Source organism: Myripristis murdjan, chromosome 22 (genome assembly GCF_902150065.1).
Source record: "Myripristis murdjan chromosome 22, fMyrMur1.1, whole genome shotgun sequence".
Lineage (NCBI taxonomy): Eukaryota > Metazoa > Chordata > Actinopteri > Holocentriformes > Holocentridae > Myripristis > Myripristis murdjan.
The window spans coordinates 24,314,791-24,337,940 of record NC_044001.1 but is presented as its reverse complement, the minus strand read 5'-3'; the positions used below and the strand labels follow the sequence as shown (position 1 = coordinate 24,337,940).

General features: G+C 42.2%; 2 protein-coding genes across 2 annotated transcripts; both read right to left on the bottom strand.

Annotated features, from left to right (window-relative positions):
• Nucleotides 1-11,193: 11,193 nt before the first annotated feature.
• kcnf1b (potassium voltage-gated channel, subfamily F, member 1b) lies at nucleotides 11,194-12,690 on the bottom strand. Its single transcript, XM_030081968.1, has one exon. The coding sequence runs from the start codon at nucleotides 12,574-12,576 to the stop codon at nucleotides 11,194-11,196; it is 1,383 nt and encodes a 460-aa protein (XP_029937828.1). The 5' UTR covers nucleotides 12,577-12,690.
• Nucleotides 12,691-13,778: 1,088 nt separating this feature from the next.
• Nucleotides 13,779-22,609, bottom strand: atp6v1c2 (ATPase H+ transporting V1 subunit C2). Its single transcript, XM_030044812.1, has 13 exons — nucleotides 22,588-22,609; nucleotides 22,094-22,289; nucleotides 21,410-21,477; nucleotides 20,305-20,390; nucleotides 19,512-19,606; nucleotides 18,787-18,878; nucleotides 18,574-18,669; nucleotides 17,391-17,459; nucleotides 16,380-16,472; nucleotides 16,200-16,287; nucleotides 16,014-16,111; nucleotides 15,794-15,923; nucleotides 13,779-13,974 (listed from the first exon to the last, which is right to left on the bottom strand). The coding sequence occupies exons 2-13, from the start codon at nucleotides 22,220-22,222 to the stop codon at nucleotides 13,876-13,878; spliced, it is 1,143 nt and encodes a 380-aa protein (XP_029900672.1). The 5' UTR covers nucleotides 22,223-22,289; nucleotides 22,588-22,609; the 3' UTR covers nucleotides 13,779-13,875.
• Nucleotides 22,610-23,150: the final 541 nt, after the last annotated feature.

Below are 23,150 nucleotides of genomic sequence, written 5' to 3'. Positions count from 1 at the left end.
CTGAAGATTCCTGCCGAGCCGCTCCGGGACCGCGGCCGTTTCAGGTTTCCAGCACCGCGGACAGCTCCTGCTGCCGCCCCGGCCGCGGCAGCGATGTGGCAGCGGGTCAGACTTTGATCTCATGCCTCCCAAGAATGGGCCATGAGGCCAGAGGCGAAATGACCCGGCCACCCTGTGTTTCTGAACATTTGCACTGGGAAGATACAGTACATGTAAGAACATGTATAATACTACTACTACTACTACTACTAATAATAATAATAATAAAAATAAAAAAGAAGAAGAAAATATAAGTATTGTCACAAGTTGTTAACCACCCATTCCAACAAATGAGAAGGAGAATTTGAAATTTGGGTATTGAATTTGTTATGGCCACCTGGGGTCTAAGAATACACAAAAAATCACAGAACAGAGACAAGGGGGATTAAATGAATAAATGAATGAATAAATAAATAATATAAAATTAAATTTAATTTAATTTAAAAAAAACCTGACCCAGTTCATCCCCTCTTTGGAGAATTCAGATTTGGCCTGTATGCATCCATTGATGATCTCATCAATGGATGCATACACTGCGCTACCCGTTGCCACTACCCGCTACCCGTGAATTACACATTTAGCAGCTTCCACTATCCCTAAAGGGTCCTCAGAACCACCCGCTATCCCATTTGGGCTTTTACAAGAGCGCGCCCAGGCGGCTTCAATGCGCGTCCACCTGGACACATGTGGACGTGCACATGCGGCTCCACCTCCCGAATTAACTCGCCTATAAAAAGCCACTTTGCTTTAGCCTCAGTTGAACCCCTGAGAAAATGACAGAGATAGTACTAAATCGAGACCTTCCTCTCTCCATCACGGGTTTCGGTTTGCGGATTTGGGATAGCGCAGCCTGCTCTTAAAGGCAATGGCACCTGGCACACTGATTGGTTTAACTGGCGTAACGCCCAAACCACGCCTATGCATAATGTAACGGGTAACGCAAGTGTTTTAGGGATAACTGCAGGTGTGCAAGATAGCAACTTTTGCGGGGGAACGCCTCTTACGCAATGCTAAATCCCCAAATAACAGGTTTAGGGACTCTGATGCAAGATAGGGCCCAAAGTGCCAAAGCAACAAACCAGCGTTAAACTACGCGGCAATTAACACATAGAAAGACAAAAGTTACTATGACACAGTTCGCAATAACAGATAACTGCGCCGAAACATAAACGCACGTTAAAATGCTGTGTCGTTCGCTCTGTGTTGTGCGTTTTTGATTAGTTTTACGCACTGGGCGTCACTGTTTAGTGTTGCTGTTTGGGGCAGTGTTTTCTTTGTTTGCTATTTCGGAGGTTGTGTTAAATAAGATAAAGGGGTGATAAAGGCGACAAAGTAGACTGTCGTATCAACATGCTGAAGCCGTGCCTAGAAAGGGATGCTGGTTTTCCGTCTCCTGTCAGAGCAGAGGTCAAGGCTGCATTGGCGCTGTCCAGTGCTGAAAGCATTGATCAGGGCCGCGTGGTCGTGGCGCTGTCCAGTGCTGAATCTAGTGAGCCACCGGTTGCGTCAGCATTATCTGAGCTTGCTGAGGATGTTGTTGCTCCGTCCAGTGCTGTTGTACACGGACTGCTAAAAACTCTGAAATGTTGTCGCAACTTGACATTTCTTTTCTGCATATGACTGTCTCTCAACGTGAGGTTGTGGTCAATTTGATTGAAACTCACTTTTCAGATGTGCCGACTCAGTCACTAAACCAGACTGTTATCCTCTTCCTCACGTGGAGGATTGTGTTGATAATGTTGGCAGTGCAAATTATATAACGAACCTTTTGCTGAAGGGTTATTGGGAGGTGCCACTCAGTCCTCGGGCAAAAGAAATCTCTGCCTTTGTGACTCCTGATGCTTTCCTGCAGTACACTGTGATGCCGTTTGGTATGCGTAACGCTCGCGCGACATTTCAGCGCTTAGTTAATATGGTTTTGTCGGGTCTATCAGGCTGCGCTGCTTATTTGGACGACATTGTTGTTGTTGCTGTTCTCCTTCAGGCCGGAGATGATGGGGTGGAGCATCCGGTCTCGTATTACTTGAAAAAAAAATTCAAGCGTTATGAACGGGCGTACTCGATGATCGAAAGGAGGGCCCCGCTCTCGTTCTAGCCCTCAAGCATTTTGAGGTTTATGTCGGCTCTGCTTGAGCGGCAGTTGTCATTTATACTGACCACAATCCTCTTGTGTTCATTAACCAAATGTGGAACACAAATCAAGAGCTAATGCGCTGGGCACTCTTTTTACAAGCCTTCATCGTGGAGGTTAGGGGCAAAGAAACGGTCCAGGCCGACACGTTGTCGCGCTGCTAGTTGTTTATGTGTGAATAACTGTCTGTCTCCGTGTCTCTGTCAGCCTGATATGACATGATGATGGCGCTAGATGAAAAAGCAATCTTAGCGTCTGTGTTGGTTGGCAACCATTCTGTCCACTCTATCTCGCTTGGTGGCAGTGGCGGTTCTGCCCATGTTGCCGCCCTGGGCGAAATTACTGCCTTGCGCCCTTCCATGTTGCGGCTGCAGCAGCACAACAGACAATGACACTGACAACATGGTTGATTATTGACTGCGCAATGCGGCTATTCGCCGGTAATCGCGGCATCTGGCGAGTCTACCCACTGGTTTACATATGCAACAATACATGTGTATTTGCTTAGACCCCAATATTAGACGAGGGTGTTTTTTCAGGGCATTTTCAATGGAAAAAATATCGTCTTATACAGGGACGGTTTTTGTTATAGGCAGTGTGGGCAACCGCCCAGGGCGCAATCTACTTGGGGGCGCACGATAAAAACATGACATGACATAACATGAAAGGGTGCAAGCCAGTAATTTCGCCAAGGGCTGCAACATAGGCAGAACCACCACTGGTCTTATATTCAGATGAATACGGTTATAGAAAACTGCTTTGCAGCACTGATGATTTTTTTTTTTTTTTTGGGCGCTCGTGCCGCCCCCCACGTGACATGAAAAAATGCCGCCCCGGGCGGCTGCCTGGTTCACCCGTGCCTCAAACCGCTACTGCTTGGTGGAAGAATGAATAGTTCTCAGTTTTATTGTTGCATTATTACCAATAGGCCTAAATTATTGATTTTTTTCTTGTGTGTTTATTTTACGGGCTATATGTAGAGTAACCGTTTTATAAAAGCAATAAACCCCTTGAAGCCGTGAGTTACAGTGATTTTACAACGGCGATTTTACATTACCGTAGTCAGAAACAGGATCCAAGGCATAACCCCAACTCAGTAAATTAATCTGATGATTTTACTAACATAATTTTACAAGTTCAAACGTCAAACTGTCCCGCTTGTCCAGAGCTAAAAATACAGTAAAATGGTATAAATAAATACATAAATAATTTAATGAAATGAAATGAATGAAATAAATAACATGAGGCCGTTGTGCGTATTTAACATCGATATTCGCGCAAGCGCGACCACACGCACGCACGCACGCACGCACGCACGCACATTAAAATCCACTCTCACTGCAAGAAAATGAGCAGAAGCTACAGCTCCTCTGACAGTCACTGGACTGTGTTTAAAATGCCAGCAGAGGTTGAATTTGATGCCGTTTTTAAAGGGTGAACACGGACGCCTCCGATCCCAGCCATTGTGTTTTGACAGTTTATTTAGTGATACTGTTTTCATCACAGATGAATATAATATAATTTGATAATGCATTAACACCAGAATCAACCACAGTATAAAAATGCTGTATAAGACAGTTTCAAATAACAAAGCCAAACTTGAAATCATCTTTTAACATTTGCCTGCCACAATATGATATTATCATGATGTTATCACTGTACCGGTCAACTAAATGTCGGTGATAATCTTGAAGGAACGTGTCACAATCATCTACTGTCATCTTTGCCTGCATCCCTCGCTTACACCTTCTGAGAGACTGGTATATGTGTCTTTTTCGGGCTTTCAGAGCATGCACTCGCTGATAAAATGAGCATATGAGAATATGAGATGATCATATGTGGCCAGTGTGCACAAGTCTAAAGAATTTCCATCTGCCCTCAAGCACAGACCTAGATCCCTCCATCACCAGTTTCAGTTTCATGTTGTTTTTCCTTAGGCTTTCAGAATGTGTGCATCAACGCTGGAAATGCAGCTCTGCATATATGGCCAAAAGTACACCTCAGACAAAAATATTCCCATCCCACCCTTAAGGAAGGATTTTGTATGCTTGTGGCTGCTCTGAAGCCAGTGACATTTTAAAGAGCAATTTGTAAGAAATAGAATGAATATGGGGCTAGCTCAACCATATGATTGAGTTCCCCTCATGTCCTCAACGATATTTAAAAAGGCGTATACCCCAGAACAGTTGTCTGAGCAATGAACACATTATCTTTACTGACTTTTTCACAGGAATCACTGGCATAGTTATGGATTTGTTATGGTTGAAGAGGTGTTAATTCCTGACAGGATGAGAAACAGTCTTATTTGATTTGCTGAACTATGTTTATGCACAAAAATGATAAAAAATTTCTTTAAGTTCAAGTGTATATAAAGCCCCGTATCACTGTTTATAGTCTTCACATGCTCACAACACCTTCCGACTTAATCATCTTAGTGAGCAAGAAAAAAAAAAAAACCCAGCAACAGGGAAAAAAAGGAAGAATTCTTCAGAAAGAGGAGACGCCATTCCTGGCCAGACAGATGTGCATTAGGTGCCAATCAAGTGAGCAAATTACAAACAGTATAGTCATAATGCAAAATAAAACACACTAGCAGATGTGCCTCTGAAATGTCTGCAGCACATACACAGCTATGACATATCAATCAAGGCTAGCATTGTCTATACATGCAGAGAAACAAATGGGAACAAATATTTTTTTTTTCTGAATAGTACGGCTCATGCTGGGTAATGTGCAGTTGGTCAAAAAAGGTTAGGTTGCAATATAATTACTGCAGCAGTATTACAAGTGTTCATTTTTTAAGGTCATTTTAACGCTTGCCACATTTCTGATGGCATTCAAGTCCAAGAGGCCAAGAGTTCAAGACACTCACTGTGTTGCAGGCCAAGTAATCAATCACTTCATCAGTCCACTGAATCAATCACTGAAGTGACAAGAGGGCATGATTAAAGACTCGCCACAAAACTCCCTGTCCCTTTGTTATATTTACCATGAACAAGGACTTAGTCATATTTCCGGTCTGGGTGACATGTTGGGCAGTGCATCAACAACCTCCTCACCTCCTGCCAGCAGTGGCCTTTGCAGAAAACATGCATTATTGACCAAGAAAAGCTCTTAGTGAACATGAAGAAAAAAAGACGTAAAGAGAGTCCAGTTGCTGTGCTTGAGAACACATTCTCTGAAAGAGCACAGTGGCCCCAAAAACTAGATGGAGTGACCAGCTGTGAGTGAATGAGGGCTGACGGGGCTGAGTACAAAGCAATCATCGAGTGGCCAAGGTTGAGAGCTCGCTCAGCATCAGGCCTCAGATGGACCAAAAAAGTACCTATGAAAGGTCAGCATCCGGTGGCTTTTACAGCTCAGTTGTCATGATCAATAATTTAACTGTCAGAGGGGACTGTTGAATCTAAAGTAAGAGACATCAGAGCAGTTCTCACTCACCCCATGAAGTGCTTCCTTAACCCAGTTCCAAAGTTGAGACCCAGGCTGTGGCATTCCCTCAGAACAGTGAAATGAAGTTGACCCTGACGAAGCGCGGTGCTTTTTCAATATTCTGATAGTGAGAACGCTGAGAGGGGGTGACGCTGGACAAGCCAGGCCTGTGGTGATGCAATTAAGAAGTTGAATGGAGAATGGTTCTGCATTACAGGAATAACCAATGCCCATGCACTGAGTAAGATATTGTCGGGAAATTGAGCTTTCTGCACCTCAAGCCACAAAAAAATGAAATGAAAACCACAAAAGATAGAAATGTAACATGCGTGCATGTGGTTTCCTAGGAAGCCGCTGCCAGAAATACATTAGAGGTGTGAGTCACTTTACAAGTAATCCATCATTAAGCAAGTTTTCCTCTGTAGCCTAGAATCACTTCTAGCCCCCCTGTGACGCCAGCAATGTGATAGCCGGTTTTGGCACCAGATATTCATCCATCCATGCATGTGTTTGCAACTGTGGGATGAACCCCACACAAACTGAGTCAGGACATATAAACTGCACTCTGAGAGGACCAGGGCTGAGATTCAAATCCCTGATCTTCTGGCTGTGAGGTGATGGTGTTAAACACTGAGCAACCATGCCACTCTGGCACCAGATATACACTTGCTTAATCTGTTTAAACTGAGAAGTTGGACTGATAAAGAACACAAGCTAAAAAAAAAAAATCTTTTCTCCACTAAGGAGACTTAAAATCTAATTTTCCACTAAAACAATGACAAAAGTGTAACAGCAGGCTGGGAGGATTTCATTTTTTCCAATGCAAACATGTTTGCAGATTTTTTTTTAATCAAGCGACACTATCTTGAGACAAATGCAGTGCTCCCCCACAAAATAGCCACTTGTTTCTAAAAAAAAAAAATCTCCAAATAAGGGATAATAAATAAGTTTTTCACTTGTTTGAGGTCACCATGGTTTATTTTGCATTAAAGGGGTTGCTAAGATGGACCAGTCATGTTTGTGCATGTAACAGGTGGAACTTCAGCTTCACACACCAGACAGGTCTTGCTGTTTGATCACACTACAAGTCAAAAAATGGAATATTTTGGTTTAATTTTTGCATGTTTTTGCAATTTAATGAACAAAGATTTTACTTTAACCTGCTTATTATGACTAATATATGTCACATTACTACAGTGGACTGAACCACCAGGCCCTGCAGCATTTTTTCACTAGCTTACTGTTTGTTTGTGCTGTGTCCAAATATGATCAAAGTTTATGATTGCAGTCTCACCTCAAGAAACTATACAGGATGAAGTATAATGAAAATTTGCAGAAAATTCTGATTTTTATGTTGCTCAGTACACAAGCTGATAGCAATATGATATGTATGGAATCTTATTACATTGTGCCTTATTCAGATTTCCAGTAATCCAATCCTTTTCCGTCCTTTCTGTCTAACTCAGCAGCACCTCAAAATATCCGTTGTGATTCACTCTTATGACGTTATTGCACAGAGAGAAACTGCATGTTGCTCTATTAAAACCATTACAATGAACCGCTGAGTACATTCAATGTGGGAGTCCAGTCTGTAACCAAAAGGCTTCGTTGAGGCAGAATAATGAGAGGGGGGCTGTTATTTAAAGACTGGAACCATGACAACAGAAGACCACTGCCGGTGCGGGAAATTAGTTGTGCTTTTTTCAGAAAAAGGGAACACAGAGGGAGGGCTGTAATTTTATTCATGACATCAAATAAGTGGTATAGGGGATGTTTGATTTGATACATACATTACCACTTGAGTTATGCAATGGTTATAACTGACAAACAACAATGTGCACAAGTTGAGCTTTTGCTCGGAGGAATATCGGCTTGTGGCCCAATTTGCACTGAGTGAAGTTTTTGGCAGTTTTGCTTCCGCTGCGTAAGGTTGCATTTTCAAATCACTCTGCTTGGCTCTGAGTCTGACAGATTAGTTTTGAGACACCCTTGAGGCAAAAATACTGCGTTCACACCTGCAGGTGGGAAAGTCCACCATTTGGGATGTTTGATGTTAAATGGCATTGTAAAATGAGCTTTGAAGGAAGGAGTAGTAACATGGATGGGCGCAAGGCAGTAATTTCGCCTAGGACGGCAACATGGGCAGAACCGCCACTGCTGCCAAAGAACAGAAATGTTTTGATAACTAAAACTCTGGTCTACATTTTCATATTCTTTAAATTTCAATGGAAGGATTGCAGGAATCGCCTTGACTGTCAATCAAAGATCCCTCCTGGCCCCTGACCAACACATGATACACCCTCACCTAAGCAGCAGAGCTCATCGTTTGTTTCATGGGCTGGGAGGAGCAAAGGATCGTGGGAGATCCCTCCCACGAAGCATCAAAGTGCATTAGGGGAGTTCAGGTATTGACAAGGATGGTCTTAACTCTTTGTAGTCTTTCTTTATGGGTTAGCATCGACCAAACATTATAGGAGAGGCACAAACAAACCGCTCACTCACTCAGTGTGTGTCCAAATCACTTTGGACACACATAAGCTTGGAATGTGTGGCCAAATCTGATCATTTTGTTTCTTCTTTCTTTCTCTTTCAGGGGTCATTACAGACTGATCAATTATTTCAGCCCTCACTGTGTGCCTGTCTCCCTGTGTATGAGGGTATAACATAGGTGTGTGACTGAGTCATCTGTAAATGTTGCTGATGCATGTGATGTGTGAAGTGCTATATTTGGGCAGAGTTAAGGTCCGTTAATGTCTATCAAAACAAGTCTTCATCCTCACACAAACTGAATATTAAAACTCTGGTCATCACTTCTTGACATCCATTTCATGCACAATAAACTGTATTTTTTTTTGTTTTTTTTTTACATTTTCGTTTAAAGCTACAGATTTGAAGCTAAGATACTGCAGCAAAGCCATTCATAACCAGCCCTGTAACCCCATTCCTGTCCATAAAGGTGGTACTCATTTCACTCCTCGCCTTCACCATTTTGTTTAAAAGTGAATCATCATTCATCATTACTTTTATCCAAACTATGAAAAAGAACTGGCCAGTGCTCAGGCGTAAAATGGGCATGTTAAGTTCTTTGGTTACTTATTGTTGCATCTAATCACTGTCCTCTCATCTAATGAAGCTGGCAGATCATTGTGGAGGATGAGGAGGTGGGGGCAGGATGAAGGGTGAGAAGGAGGGGGTGGTGGGCTGTATTTTGAGTGCTCAGCGTGTGTGGGTGTGTATAGCCATCCTTTGAAGTGTTTTCCCGCTGGGGACGGCATTTTCTCACAGACCAGTGCTTTGGATTGTATGACACGCAATGTGCATGCATGGTTGAACAGAGAAGTAGAGACGCATACACCACCACACACACACACACACACACACACTCTCACAGAGGCAGACACAGACAGACAGGCAGACAGACCGGTAAACACCGACATGGTTACGTACAGTATCTATACTCACTTCTCATGTGGCGCCCTGGCAGCTCAGCTGGTAGAGTGTGTCCTGAGTCCAGCTCGGACTCTTTGACCTTGTCTTTCCTGTCTCTCGCTACTGTCACTATCACATAATGCAGAAATGCCACCAAAAAAAAAAAAAAAAAATCTTGAAAAACTCAATGCCATTCCAACATTTTGACTGTCACGGCCTCCCCTTCTGTAAAATTCTGAATAAAATCTATTTCTTCATTTTGACCAACCAGGTATTTGTTGCATGATCATTCCTGTGTCACTGCTGACATTAAACTAGCAGAGTGAACTCAGCAGAGTGCAGATCTCCACCAAGTGTGTCGGGGTGGGGTGGGGTGGGGTGGGGGGTTACAGAGGAATAAGGCGTTAAGAGTTGAGAGGAGTGAGGTTTTAAATCACAACCAAGAGAGATCCTTGATCATGCAGTCATAGCTGTGCACAAACAAATATTGGGCTGATAGGTCTAGTAGCATGTGAGATGAGCTGCAGACACACACACACACACACACACAGACACACACACACACACACACGCACGCACGCACACACACACACACACACACACACACACACAGCATTGTGACTTCTGTCAGCGTTTTACTACATTTGACTAAATGCAGTTTTGAAGCCCTAAGTGGCCCTAAGCATGCTACTGGCTTGAATGACAAATTCAAAATCATACATGCACTTTGCTTACTGCCCTGAGACATCAACTTACAAATCACAAAAGGAAATGTCTCCTCACTTCAGCTTTTGTCAGACACACGTACTGTATTTGCACAGCATATTTTGTCACATCACTGGAAGAGTGGATGAAAATGAGGATAAGCAATTGTTTTCATGTGCTAAGCAGTCACTTCAGTTCAACCAGCTAATGCAAAAACTGAACATATGAGTGAAAAGTACAATGACTTCTAACTGAATGATTGGCTAACTTGGACTGTTTGAAAGCTGGAAAATTTTGGTTGGTTGCACCTTGTGTTTTGAGTGTGTGTGTGTGTGTGTGTGTGTGTGTCTGTGTGTGTTTTCTTTGTGTTTCCACTGAAGTAAGTCAGACAACTCAGATCACCATACTCCTGTGTTACTGTACATTAACATACAATGGGCTGTAGGTTAAACAGATGCACCATTTTAGTAACTCATTGGTAATTCATTAGTTGTCTGGGGATTTTATGTCCCCCTTGGAGTCACAAATCAGGTGGGGTAATTGAATAGAGATAATTTCCTTTTGGTTTATTTAAATTCAAAGCTGTTATTTACAAAGATAGAGGCCATGCACAATGCTGAGGCATCAGTTCATTGTATCGTAGCTACACCAGACTATAGCAAAGTCCCAAAATGACATCATTTTCCACTTGAACTTTGAAATCTGTTTACCAGTTAAATCTCCAGAGACAAAGTGATGCAATGACTTATGCCTGACAAGATAATATTATTTGGTTAGGATTAGTGTGTTGGCCAGTTTGATGAATAAATACATTCTTACTGAATACCCCCCAGATGAGGCTTTCATATTATATTTTTGGTATTTCTGGCTGATCTTTCCTCACCAATAATTGAAAAAAAAAAAAAAAAAAAAAAAAAAAAGAAATCCTACAAGATCAAATTTTGACTAATTTAAGGTATAGCAAGTGGCACCTTGCCTGAGACACAGTAGGCTATAGGTTATTATATAATCAGACAGATTCCTCCATGCACATGCGCAAGTTTTAATAAGATAATGACAGCAGCCTTTACACTGAATATCAAATCTGGACGAGATAACTAGACGAGATAGCAGACATAAAACAATACATGTTACTCAGCTGAAGCGGCAGAAGTAATTTTAATATGAATCTTTTATGTAGACTCAGTGGAGCTTTTCCAGAGTATCTGCAAGTCCTGAGTCTTAAATCATATCATTTGGGCCAGTGGCTCTTGAATACAATTAAATAAAATGCTTTAAGTCTTTAGTATGATGTTAGACACTTAGACAAATGTTGCAGTTTTTTTTCAGGTGTGAAGTTTGACCAGATCATCTTAGACCTGTAGAATGGTTGTTTTAATATCCTCATTTATTTCACTGCTGACATTGGTGTTTGCTTTTCATTCTGATGGCAATTAAGGTCTGGCAAAGTCTTGATTTTAACTCTGCGCGACTTGGTGACACCCTCTTCCCACTGGAGCGCCCACATTCACTTCTTGGTCCCTCTCTTTGCTGTGGGTGTCCCTGCCGGACTTCAGCTCCATCAGCTCCACCTCGTGTTTCGCCGCCGTCTCCAGCACTTTCTGTTTGTTGTAGAACACTACAAAGTTGTTTATGATGGGGTGGATGGGCAAGGCGATGGCTATCACCCCGCACAGAAAGCTCACGGCGGCGTTGCACTTGCCCAGCGTAGTTTTTGGATAGATGTCTCCGTAGCCCACCGTGGTCATGGTGATGATGGCCCACCAGAAGGACTGGGGGATGCTCCTGAAGAGGGTCTCCGGGTGGCTTTGCTCCATGGTGTAGCCCAGTGCCGAGAACACAAAGATCCCCACTCCCATGTACATGAGGAGCAGCCCCAGCTCCTTAAGGCTCCTCTTCAGCGCGTATGTCAGAGTCTGCAGCCCGGAGGAGTGGCGCGCCAGCTTGAAGATGCGCGCAATACGCATGATGCGGAGAGCCTGGACCGCCTGCTGGACATTAGCCAGCTCCATCAAGGCGGTGGTTCCGAGGTACGTGAGGGTCAACACCACGTAGAAAGGCATGATGGCCATAAAGTCCACGATGTTCATGAAGGAGAGCGCAAAGTGCAGCTTGTTTGGAGAGGAGGCGAGACGCATCAGGTACTCCGCGGTGAACCACAAGATGCAGGCGGTCTCGATCGCCTCAAGGGTGGGGTGCTCCACTAGCTTCCCCTCGGCGTCCGTCACCTGGAGCTCCGGGATGGTCCCCACGCACATCACCACCGAGGAGATGAGGATGGAGAGGAAAGACGCGATGGCGATGATGCGCGCCGGCAGGGAGGAACCCGGCTTCTCCATCAGCCTCCACAGGAACCTCTGGCACCGCTCGGAACGCGTAACCGACGCTTCGACCTCCAGATCCTCCAAAATAAGCTTCACCTTACTGGCAATTTCTTTCAGTTCCTCCTCCTTCTCGGTTAAATAACTTTTACAGCATTCGTCTAAAACACTTTGGTCTATTTTCCAGAACTCCATCTCCTTGATGAAACAGATGGGGCAAATGCCGCGTTTGATGTGGATCTCGTCGAAGTAGTAGACGTCAATGATGCATTTGAAAGCGTCGGGATCTCGGTCAAAGTAAAACTCTTTTCTGTTCGGATCGAAGTCATCGCACAGCGACGAGATAACTTCAGCATTTTGAGTTGAGCAGTTCACCAACTCCGCCAGTCGGCTCTCCGGGTAGCGGTTCAAAACGTCCCCGAAAAGCACCACTCTCACGCCTCCGATGTTTACAGCAATCTCAGCCTCACCCTCGGCGCACAAACCATTTCTATATCTTGGCTTCGGGATCGTCCACATTTTCCTAAATGTCTGACTATATTGTCATGGAGAAGTGACGGGAAATAGTTTATTCACTCTAAAGTAAGACAGGTTGAAAGCCGGAGTCCATAATTGCGGTGCGTAAAATGCACCCATCCGGTCCTGCGTCTCCGGCGGAATGAATATTGCAGCTTGAGTGGCAAGCTCTACTTAACACACTCTCTCTCTCCCTCGCGCACACACACGCACACACGCACACACACACACACACACACACACACACACACACACACACACACACACACACACACACACACACACACACACACAGACGACATACATGTGTGCTTCTTGTAAAAACACAAATAACAAATAATCTTTGATACTCAGCCAATTATGAGCTGAATACACTTGACCATAAGCACAAATTAACCTAAAACTACCATTTGCTCAGGCACCACTGACTCATTTTCAATAGTTGTGATACTGTTTTAATTTTAGGCTGTGAAAATAAATTACCCAGTATCTAATGGCAAAAAAAAACAACATTTACTGGAATTTATAGTGTCAACAGTAGAAAACTCCAAATTTTAGATTTCTTATCATATATCATCATTTTTGATGGCAAAGGTAAATGCTCCACAACTGACAGGTTTCTACCCAGATCAGTGATACTACACTCTCTGCTGACCACGTGTAGCATTACATTTACTGTCATTTTCTGATGGTATTTGAGAGAAATTACAGATCTTGAAAAAAAATCATGCATATATAAATTGCTCTTCATTGCAGAATGAGTAACACATTACAAAAAATGCCATTTTGCCTTGATATTTCCCCCTTTTTCTGCATGTTGGACGACTTCTAGTGTGACTATGCATGAAGAAATCAATTTTTGCAATAATTACTTTGAAGTTATTCACAGGGAATGTATTAAATTAACATAAACTAAACTGTACATTGATATCAACAAGGAATTCATCTTTGCTCCCATCAGAAAAGATAAAATGAAGACTTTAAACATCTGTCCATGTGCAGCTGACATTGTGGTGAAGAGAACCCAAATCCAAACCCATCTGGTAGGATTGCCAGTCTCACTCTCTTATGTGCCTCTTGGTCCAAGAGGCATGTTGAAAAGCAAGGATAGTTTCTTTAACTGGGTCTAGGTCACTACATCTGTTTCATTCACATCATCACACATTTACTCCTGTTGACGATGTTTCTGTTTGTCACGTCTCTGGCATGGTTTGGTCTCGAATACATCGCAAAATGAGCCACAGGGTTGTCGGCTATCCAGGATGTGCTTGGCTGTTGTGTGGGTCCTCTCACCGCCGACTACTAGCTGCTCTCCAGCAAGTTGATGTTGATTTGGTAGCAGATATAGGAGAAGTACTCCTGCTGACAGAGAGCCAATCCTGGGTCACATTCATAGCTCACCTGCTTGGCAGAGTGAAGACAAACAGAGAGAGAACAGTGAGACAGAGATCTTCTTCCAGGAATACAAATGCATGCATGATTTCACAAACTTCATGAACCAGTCCAAATCCATCCTGGTTCCAACAATGGCTGTGATTTAAATATAAAGAGAGTCTTTGGCTCATTTTTAAATTAAGTGTCCTGCCACAGGTAGATATATGTTTTGTGTGTTTTAGCCATGGTTATCTTGCCCACTATAGAGAGAAGGCAGGATGTAACAGCATATATTTGCAGTGAAAAATCAGCACTTTGGTATTCTCTGTTTTGGCAACATCTTTTGTTGCTAAGCGCTCACTGCTGTGGTGTTTCTTTACTGCACTTCCCAGGGATCACTTGCCAATCAAAGTGTGTCCAATACTGTGAAGTCTTTTTCCTTGGATTTTTTTGTTGATGGTTTTCTTTTTCTGTTCACCCATGATGGTTAACACTACTCATGCTAAACACACAGTTCTTCTGTTTATTCCGAATTAAACAAAATCATTTTTATCAGGAAAGAGCTACCAGATTTTGGGTGTAAAGCTTTTATGAACTGGATAGGCTGATTCACAGTTGTGTTATGTCTGTCACTCGTAGAGAGTATTAACATGAATTTTTATTTAATGATAATGTCACAGATTATTACTTTAATCCCAGTTTGAAAGCATTCATGCTGTAGTTTTGTATGCAGGGCAGTAATACAACCTCTGAATCAGTCAAAAAAACAAAAAACAAAAAAAAAAAACAAGCTTAATGTGTTTTGGCATGTGTCTTTGTCAAGAGGTTTCTGACAAAGATGCATGTCACAACACGTTAAACTTGTTAATTGACAGAAAATGAGATTCTTTTAAAAACAACAGGGTTGTAGTCTGCTCTGGGGAGTTGCTGCCTTGCCCTTCGTGATGGAATTTACTTTTGAGTGTGCAAATGTTTTGGCAAGAGCCCCCCTGTCCTGAAATAAAGTGATTGGTGCACCATCACACCCTAAAATTACTTGAAGAACGACCTCTGAATCAGATCAGCTCTCCAGGAAGGCAGGCAAGATCGCTGGATATCTAGACCATACCGGTGATTTTGAATGTTTCGCTCATTTACTACAATTTACCCATGTTTTTTTATTACAACAAACCTTTTTGCAAATAATGTGAAAGTACTACAGATTTCACAACATATCATCAAAACCCCACAATTTTAAAAATAGATTTTTTCTTTGAAACCTCCACTTATAAAGTTTTGCTTTTGTGGTGAACAAAGTTGTCACCATAAACCATGGAACTGATAATTAAATGTGTTGTGTAAGCAAATGACACCTTAATTATGATGACTTAATATTCATGTGAAGAAAGTTTGAAGTCTCTGAAAGTTCATTTTCACATCGTAGCGGAATGAATGGAAACCAGCGGCTGAATAAAAGGTGGGGAAAATGATATTGGAGTTATAAAATACGACTGCATGCTTTGGGAAAAGATTAGCAGACATATGAAGTTTGTACATTTTGTGGATATTATGCTTAACATGCAAAATCACTGGTATGGCCCTTTAAGGTAGACATGGTATATATGCTATAAAGCATACTTAACATTTAAATGTGAATAAGAAGGACCTGAAATTTGCTTCCAAGATGAATATGGCAGAAAGTACTCTTGCAAAATGGAGTTCATTTGCAAACAACTACACAGTAGCTTGACTTGCAGCGATTTGTGTGTTTGTCTGTGTGTCTCTCTCTGATTAAAAATGAATTTGTGCTCATTCTTCAGGCGCAGTCACATTGGCACTGGAAACGATGAGCAGTGTGGCCTCTTACATCTGTCTTGCTGGCAGCCGCAGTGGGGTCCAGATGCTTGAACAGGGAGGCAAGCTCCTCTCTCAGCTTCTTCATATGCTTCTTGTCCGGCTGCAGCAGAAGGGCCTGAAAGCCCACTGGTAAACCATACCTGGCAGAACATATCACAATTATAATACTGTCATGAATAATGCTGAAGAATAAGAGATCACTCAAATCAGTTAATGCTACCAACACTGACCTGAGGACTGATTCCACATACACCCTCAACGCTTTCAGGTGAATCCAGGCGACAAACAGCTCGCTGAAATTCACTTTCAGCCAACGCACAAAGATTCCCTGAGGGCAGGCATGCACACACACACATAAATAGACTACAACATACACACCAACATGTTAAAAAAAACTCACACACTGTTTGACTCACATATTGCTCCTTCTTCGCTACGCCAAGTTGTTTCATTTCCTGGTGCTGCTGCTCCTCCAGATCAAAGTTGTACTCGCGCACGGTGAACCTGTGTGGATCACAGGCTACACTATGGTAATTGACACAGATAACATGGCTTTGAGTTGGCAATCCTATTTTCTGGCAATCCATCCTGCTTACTTGCTCTGCCTGGCTTTGGCTTTGAATTCACCGACGGCTCTTTTGAAAAGTGTGACGGAGAAAACCCCTCCCTCCCTGTCCTCGTACAGCCTCCTGTTGGTCGCACAGAGTAACATTGGCAGAGTAGAGTTACATGGAACGACACGGCACAACAGTGGTGTCAAGCTGAAAGACAACAACAACAAGAAAAACACAAAGCCTGCCATACGCTGTCTCACTTTTTTGTGAACTACAGTGACAGGAGATCAAAAAATGTAAATTCAGATTGACTTTCATAGCATGTGAATACCAGCTGATTTAACAATTCACATACTGTTTGCCAGGGTTCGAACAATGTATCTATTTGACAGTAAAATAATGGTTCCTCCCTCACTCCAGCAACACAGAAATAGTCTCAAAGTCTGTTTACTTATTTATCCATTTCTTCATTAACCTTTTCTTAATTAACTCATTTAAAAGCAGTAATGTACCAGCAAGTTTCTCTGTTTTTGATCTATAGCTATGTGAACTATACATTACAATACTACTTCTAGTTTCAAAACACAAAGTAAACTTAATTGATGCTTGATGTAGATGTGCCATGGTGTACATATGCATTTAAATCTTTAGCTCAGCTGCATGTAGCTTTAATCTTTAGTCTATAAAGTGCATGTACTTATTTATTATATGGTATGCCCATGTGGTGTTTCAGTCTCCATCAGGTCAAAACAAGTGTATCTCAAACTGTTCAAAAATGTAAAACTATGTCCCATTTGATACATTTTGATGTCCCCATGTAAGTAACAGAGACATTTGCTCCTCCTGCTACTGATCCAGACCACGTGGTGGACTAGACTCTTACTTTCTGCTGGTAATGCAACACTTGCGGTTAGTCTGACCTATTGGATACAGAGAACAGGACTCTCTTCCCTGGTGCACTTAGACATGGAACAAGTGGAATGGCTTGTCTTACTACCAGCACCTTTAACAAAAAAAACAAAAAAAAAACCACCACAACACTAAAACACTCACTTGCTGGAGCGAGGAACCACAAACTGTGAGAGAGATTCATACGACCTCTCCCACTGCACATAGCTCCCCCTGTGATCCCGGAGCACCAATGCACAGACATACACAAACATACAAGCAAACGAAAGAAAGAAAGAAAGAAAAACAGTGAGCAAAATAAAGTGGAAAACATTCGGGAAATAATCTGTTAATTCACAACAATTTATTTTGGTACTATACCACTGTATTAGAATAACATAAAATCTGTGATGCAGCCTTTTTGTGCTGACATTGGGAAATCTAAGACGAGGATGTATATGATACAAATGTTGGGAATCTGAGAGACACATTTCACAGATTTCCTGCTACAAGATCAATTAGGAACGACTGGAACAAAAGAACCTGGAGATTGTTATGCATATGGGCAATATTCATGTCAATGTTAATGCCAAATAATGAATTGTAATTGTAATAAAAAAAAACAACAACAACAAAAAAACAACTTGGTTTGAATAAGAGAGTATCTTTGCATGCAGGCTGACCAAACATCACTTCAGATATTATTTACTAAAAAGGCAACATACTGTTAGGTTTTGTTAGATCTGGGAATCATCTTTTTATGCTAAGGGAACATCAACTTGAGGGAATATGGGGCTATTTTGAGTTTGAAAAAAACAAAACAAAACAACAACAACAACAACAACAACAACAAAAAAAAACAAAACAAAAAAAAACATCTAGGGAACATAACATCCCCCAAGGAATCTAACCTTGGTAGCTATAGCTACTAATACAGAGCCTGGCTAGTAAGTTAGCCCTCCCTGCTAACTTCTTGTTTAAGTAGGCTAATTGCTTGCAAGCTTGCTAGCTGTAATTTGAGTACCATTCAGTGTTTGAAGGACTTGCTGTCATGTTTAACTAATGCTAGTTTTACATTGGTCTGGCTCAAGTTTGCCAAATTGAGCATTCAAAATGGCCACCACTGAAAAATGGTCAGTTATTTGGCTCTTGATTGTTAGCTGGGGGGAAGTCCACCTCAGTGTCAGAAGGCTAATAGTTAGCATTTGGAGCATCCAGCCAGTATCCAGCACTCAGTAACAAAGAGAGGAAGATCGCACCACTACTGTACTACAGAACAGCAGAAGGAAATAATGTCCTATTTTTCAAAATGGGTGGAGTGTCCCTTTAATGAACATGTGCCACTGACCTGGCCACTACTACGAGTAGTGTGGTGAGGTATTCCGAGTCCACCAGGTCCTCTCTCCTCACTATGTCATTCAGGTTGCGGGTTTGCAGGCTCCCTCTTGAAAGATGATGAAAAACATTTATAAATCATAGCCTGTTACTGATACACGCGCTTTAACAGACGACTTTATACTTTCCATTTATAATTGATGTGATTGTAGCAGGAGTTACTCACTCTGTTTTGCGCTCAAGACTTTTCAAACTGGCTTTCAAGCTGTTGTATGCCGCAGATCGAGATTTTAGCTCGGTCTCCACCTGCAAAACTTGCTGGAACATATGCAGGTGCCGGCATAACACAAAAAAACCAAACTGGGCATCATAACCTCAAAATTGCTTTGTCAGAAAGCAACATGCAATCTTAATGGGTCCTTCAGGTCAGAATTGGGTGTTATGGGTTGGCTGTACTATCCAAAATTGCCAAAGGCTGATTTGAGACTCAATTTATGAAAAACATGGAACAAGCATGTGATTTTGATAGTTTGATAGTTGAGTTCTCATCATAGGACAGATTTAGTGATAAATTATGTGCTTATTTCATGTTTTTTTTTTTTTTTTTCAGTCCAAAGGTTCTCACTGAAACCAGCCATTGGCAGTTTTGCATGGTGCAACTATAACTTGTGGACAGTGAACTTGCTGACTGGCTGAATTTATTTTACTTGAGTCATCTTATTGAAACTACACTGAAAACATCTTCAAACAATCTGATTTACATGGAAAATAAATGAATTCGCCTCAGCCTGCTCAGATACTGCCCCTATGTGCCGTATTTGAGGTTATTCCTATCTGCATCAGTGTCTCGGTGCAAAATCCCTAAAAGACCCACATTTTCCGCCATGGTTCTGACTCTCATCACTGATTTTACTTTAGCATATGAGCGCTCCCATGTCGGTCAGTCAGTACCTTGCTGATTTTGTCCACCAGACTGCGGAGAGGCAGAGCGGTGGGATACTTGGCTCTGTCCCACTGAAACTTTGTCGCGTAGCTCAGCAGGTCCACTGAGGCAAGCACACACCACACACACACACACACACACACACACACACAAATTAATGAAGACATCACAAATCACAAACATCATATGAGAGATGTGCACCACCACACAATGGAATAAAACAGACAGGAAACAAAAGGGCAAAAATGCAACGTTTATAATGAGTCACACAGCATCCCACGGCAAATGAAAGAGTAAACAGCAGCAGATGAGTACCCCTCAGGGACTTGAGGTAGGCTTTCAGGGGACATGGGGGGACTCTCTGCTTCGTGTTGTGGTCTGATGGGGGGGACAACAACCAGAAGCTGTTGTTAGTGCCATTTTTTGACAATGAAGCACTCGATGCTTCCAGGTTCAAACTGAGCTAAAAGACACCTGGAAGCATCTTGATATTCCTTGATGAAAGAGAAGATCCAGTACAAGCAAGTATTCCTCTCTTTATCTCCTCCTCTGTGCACAGTTATTGTCATAGTAGATTAATACAAGGTAAAGCCAGCAACAAAAGTGTCATAACTTGGTGTGTGTGTGTGTGTGTGTGTGTGTGTGTGTGTCTAGCTTTCAGTCTCATTTGTGAAAGTGACTGTGTCTGTGCGAACATGTGAGCTGCCTGAGGCGTCTATACTCTTAGTTAATTAGTTTGCAGTGTGATAAACTCCTTCAACTGGGTATGCATGTGTGTGTGAGTGTGTGTATCTGACTCACCTCCGTTGGCTAGGGTGTTCTCCAGCACTTTGTCACTGGACTGCTCCATCACCTCCTTCAGACACTGACATGTTCTCTTCATCACACTGGGGGGCAATAAGAAGAAGACAAGCAGCAAGTTTCAGCAGCAGACAAGGTGACACTCCTCTTACCAGAGAGCAGCATCAGTCCTGTGCTCTGTAAGAACGTGCAATTTTTTTTTCCAGTTTTGAAAATTTACATTGGATTTTATAATGTTATATCTCTTTTAAAAATTGCCTTCTGCCATCCCAGAGTCTGTCTTTGAGTAAACAAAGACAACTGGTTTGTCTTTGTTTACTTAGTGCTGTTTCACTTGTTTCAGGAATTTTTCTAGGAACAAATGGAACAGTATTGGCAACAAGTAGTTTAACTTGTTCCTGGGAGCATGTGTATGTTGAAATGAGGAGGATCGGTCCACTAATATCAGGAAAAACACTTGATTCAAGGATATTCTGCAAACAAGTTGATTAATGTTGGAAACAAATGGGATTATCTCCTCCCACTGGGAACAACTAGATTTTATTGATGACTATGACACTAAATGAATTGTTACAATGAGTTTTTGTAGTGTGTAGCTGCAAAGAGTTATTAATCCTGATAAAAAAATGTGGCTGTTCACATGTGGCTTTAAACAGACCTTTAGTTGGTGAAAGATTTCGAAAACAGTGGGCCAAGCTGAAATTCAGAGGTGGAGCAAGGCTGGTTTGGACTAACCTAGGACCAAACCCTCAAGGTCCCTTTCAAATCCTGATTCATACAATATTCTTTGGTTGTGTAAACTGGATTACACTCCATGGCTAAACCTCCTCAGTTCACATACACGACCAATGAATTTAAAAGCAGGAGGGAAAACTAACCGTCAGCTGCCCCACAACATAAATTAATCATGGCGGAGACCGCACACACACTCTTAGCCACTAGTCTTAATTGAGGACAAAGCTACACATTAAAGGCCGGTGCGTGTGTACCTCTTGTGCAATGATCAGTAAAGCAAATAGGCCGCAGTGTTCATTAGCACAGCGTGCGGTAACATATACTGTATAGTGTGCATTCAGCCACGGGTACATTCATTTGGTCTTTTTACCTTTCAGTTAGTGAGTCAAACTTGGAGAGATCATCTGACACTCCCAGCAGATTGTCCAGTGTTCCCACCTCGGGGGAAAATACAGTAAATACAGTTCATTTTGTGTTACTGGCATCAGAGTGTCATCCATCTAAGACCGAAGAGAGCTGAAACCCATAAACCAGCTGCATTTATAACACTTTGTGAAGACAGCGACTGTTTGGAAAAAGTGTGCCTGTGTAGAAAACGACCACACACCACATTCAGTGTCACATTTGAATTGTTCTTGTGCTGAGTTTTTGACATATATATATTTTTTTCCATAAGCTGTTGCTGTTAAAACTCTGGCGGTCTGAGCGCACATTGATCATGTTGAGTGAAATGGGTCAGATGGAAATTTTGTCGCAAACTGTAGAGAGCAACCTGAGCCTATAGCCCTTCACCAGAGAAGGACACCAAACACCCTCAGCCTCCTCAGCAGCACTGTAAAACCACAATCCACAGGCAATACTTCTGCCATCTGTTTTACAATTACAGTTATCACTGGACTAAATGGGCAACCTGCTTGACTTGCCTGTGTGTTCTCTGTTTTTCTGCACATGCACTGGGAGTTCACCTTAAATTAGCTTCACCCAGACTGTGCATTTCACCCGGTATTCCTTCAGGAAAGCAAAACACACAACTTAAGTCGGCAGCCATGCCTACCTTGAGCTCTGGGATGGAGAACCTGCAGCAGGAGGCCAGGTTGGTTTTGGCGATGGTGCGCTTTAGCTTCTCTAGACTGGTTAAACTGGTCTTGTCCAGTGGGACAGAAATCAACCATATGTCTGCCATGACGGCCACTGCTTCACACACAGACCTCTGACACACTCCACTCCACCTGGTTCAAGCCTAAACAGAGCTTTGGCACAGGGTGCAGTGTGTGAAATGTAGAGGCAGACTTGACCCAGAGCAAACAAACTCATGCAGCAGGGAAGTCTGGAGGCTTATATGCATGTACAAATGTTCATAAATGTTCAAACAAGTCTGACTGGTGGCTTTTATTTATTTTTCCCCACTAAATCATCAACTGTAGGCTACCTTTAGCTTTCTTTATTTGCCGCATACTGTTTGCCTTGGCTTAGTTATACCTGCATAGAATAAAATAAAGTAAAATGAAATGAAATGAAACCGGACTGGTTGAATGTGGTGGTTCTTACCTTCAGGTGATCTTCATGACCGTGTTGTGGCAGCCCCGCAGTGTTGGAGGAGCTCAGCAGTGAGAGCGCACACCGCAGCCGCACCTGACAGGAGCGTCTGACGACCGAGCGGCTTCCGCAAAACACCAGCGCATCATTGCATCACTGAGAGCGCTTTGCCACTGGGAGGGGAAAAAATATCATTTGCAACATTGTTATTACCTCGCACCACTTCCATCAGGCCTCCCGTCACGTTTAGGTTTTAAATGTTTTATTTGTAATGTTACAGTGGTAATTAAAGGCGCACAGACGCAATGATTAAAAGATGCAACTTATAGATTTATTGATGCAGTCTGAAGAACTTGAAAAACAAGCCTAGATAATATAGTTTATGCAGTAACTTATGATTTTTTTTTTTTTTAAATAAATGAAGTGAAAAATGCCCACCTTCATTCTATTTATAATTTGCTTGATACCACATGCTGAAATACATCTGCCATGGAAAATATTGAGCTGTGTGTTCTTGCAAGTTTATCAAGAAAAAATACGCACATGTCTCAAGCTAAATATATTTATTTAGGTTT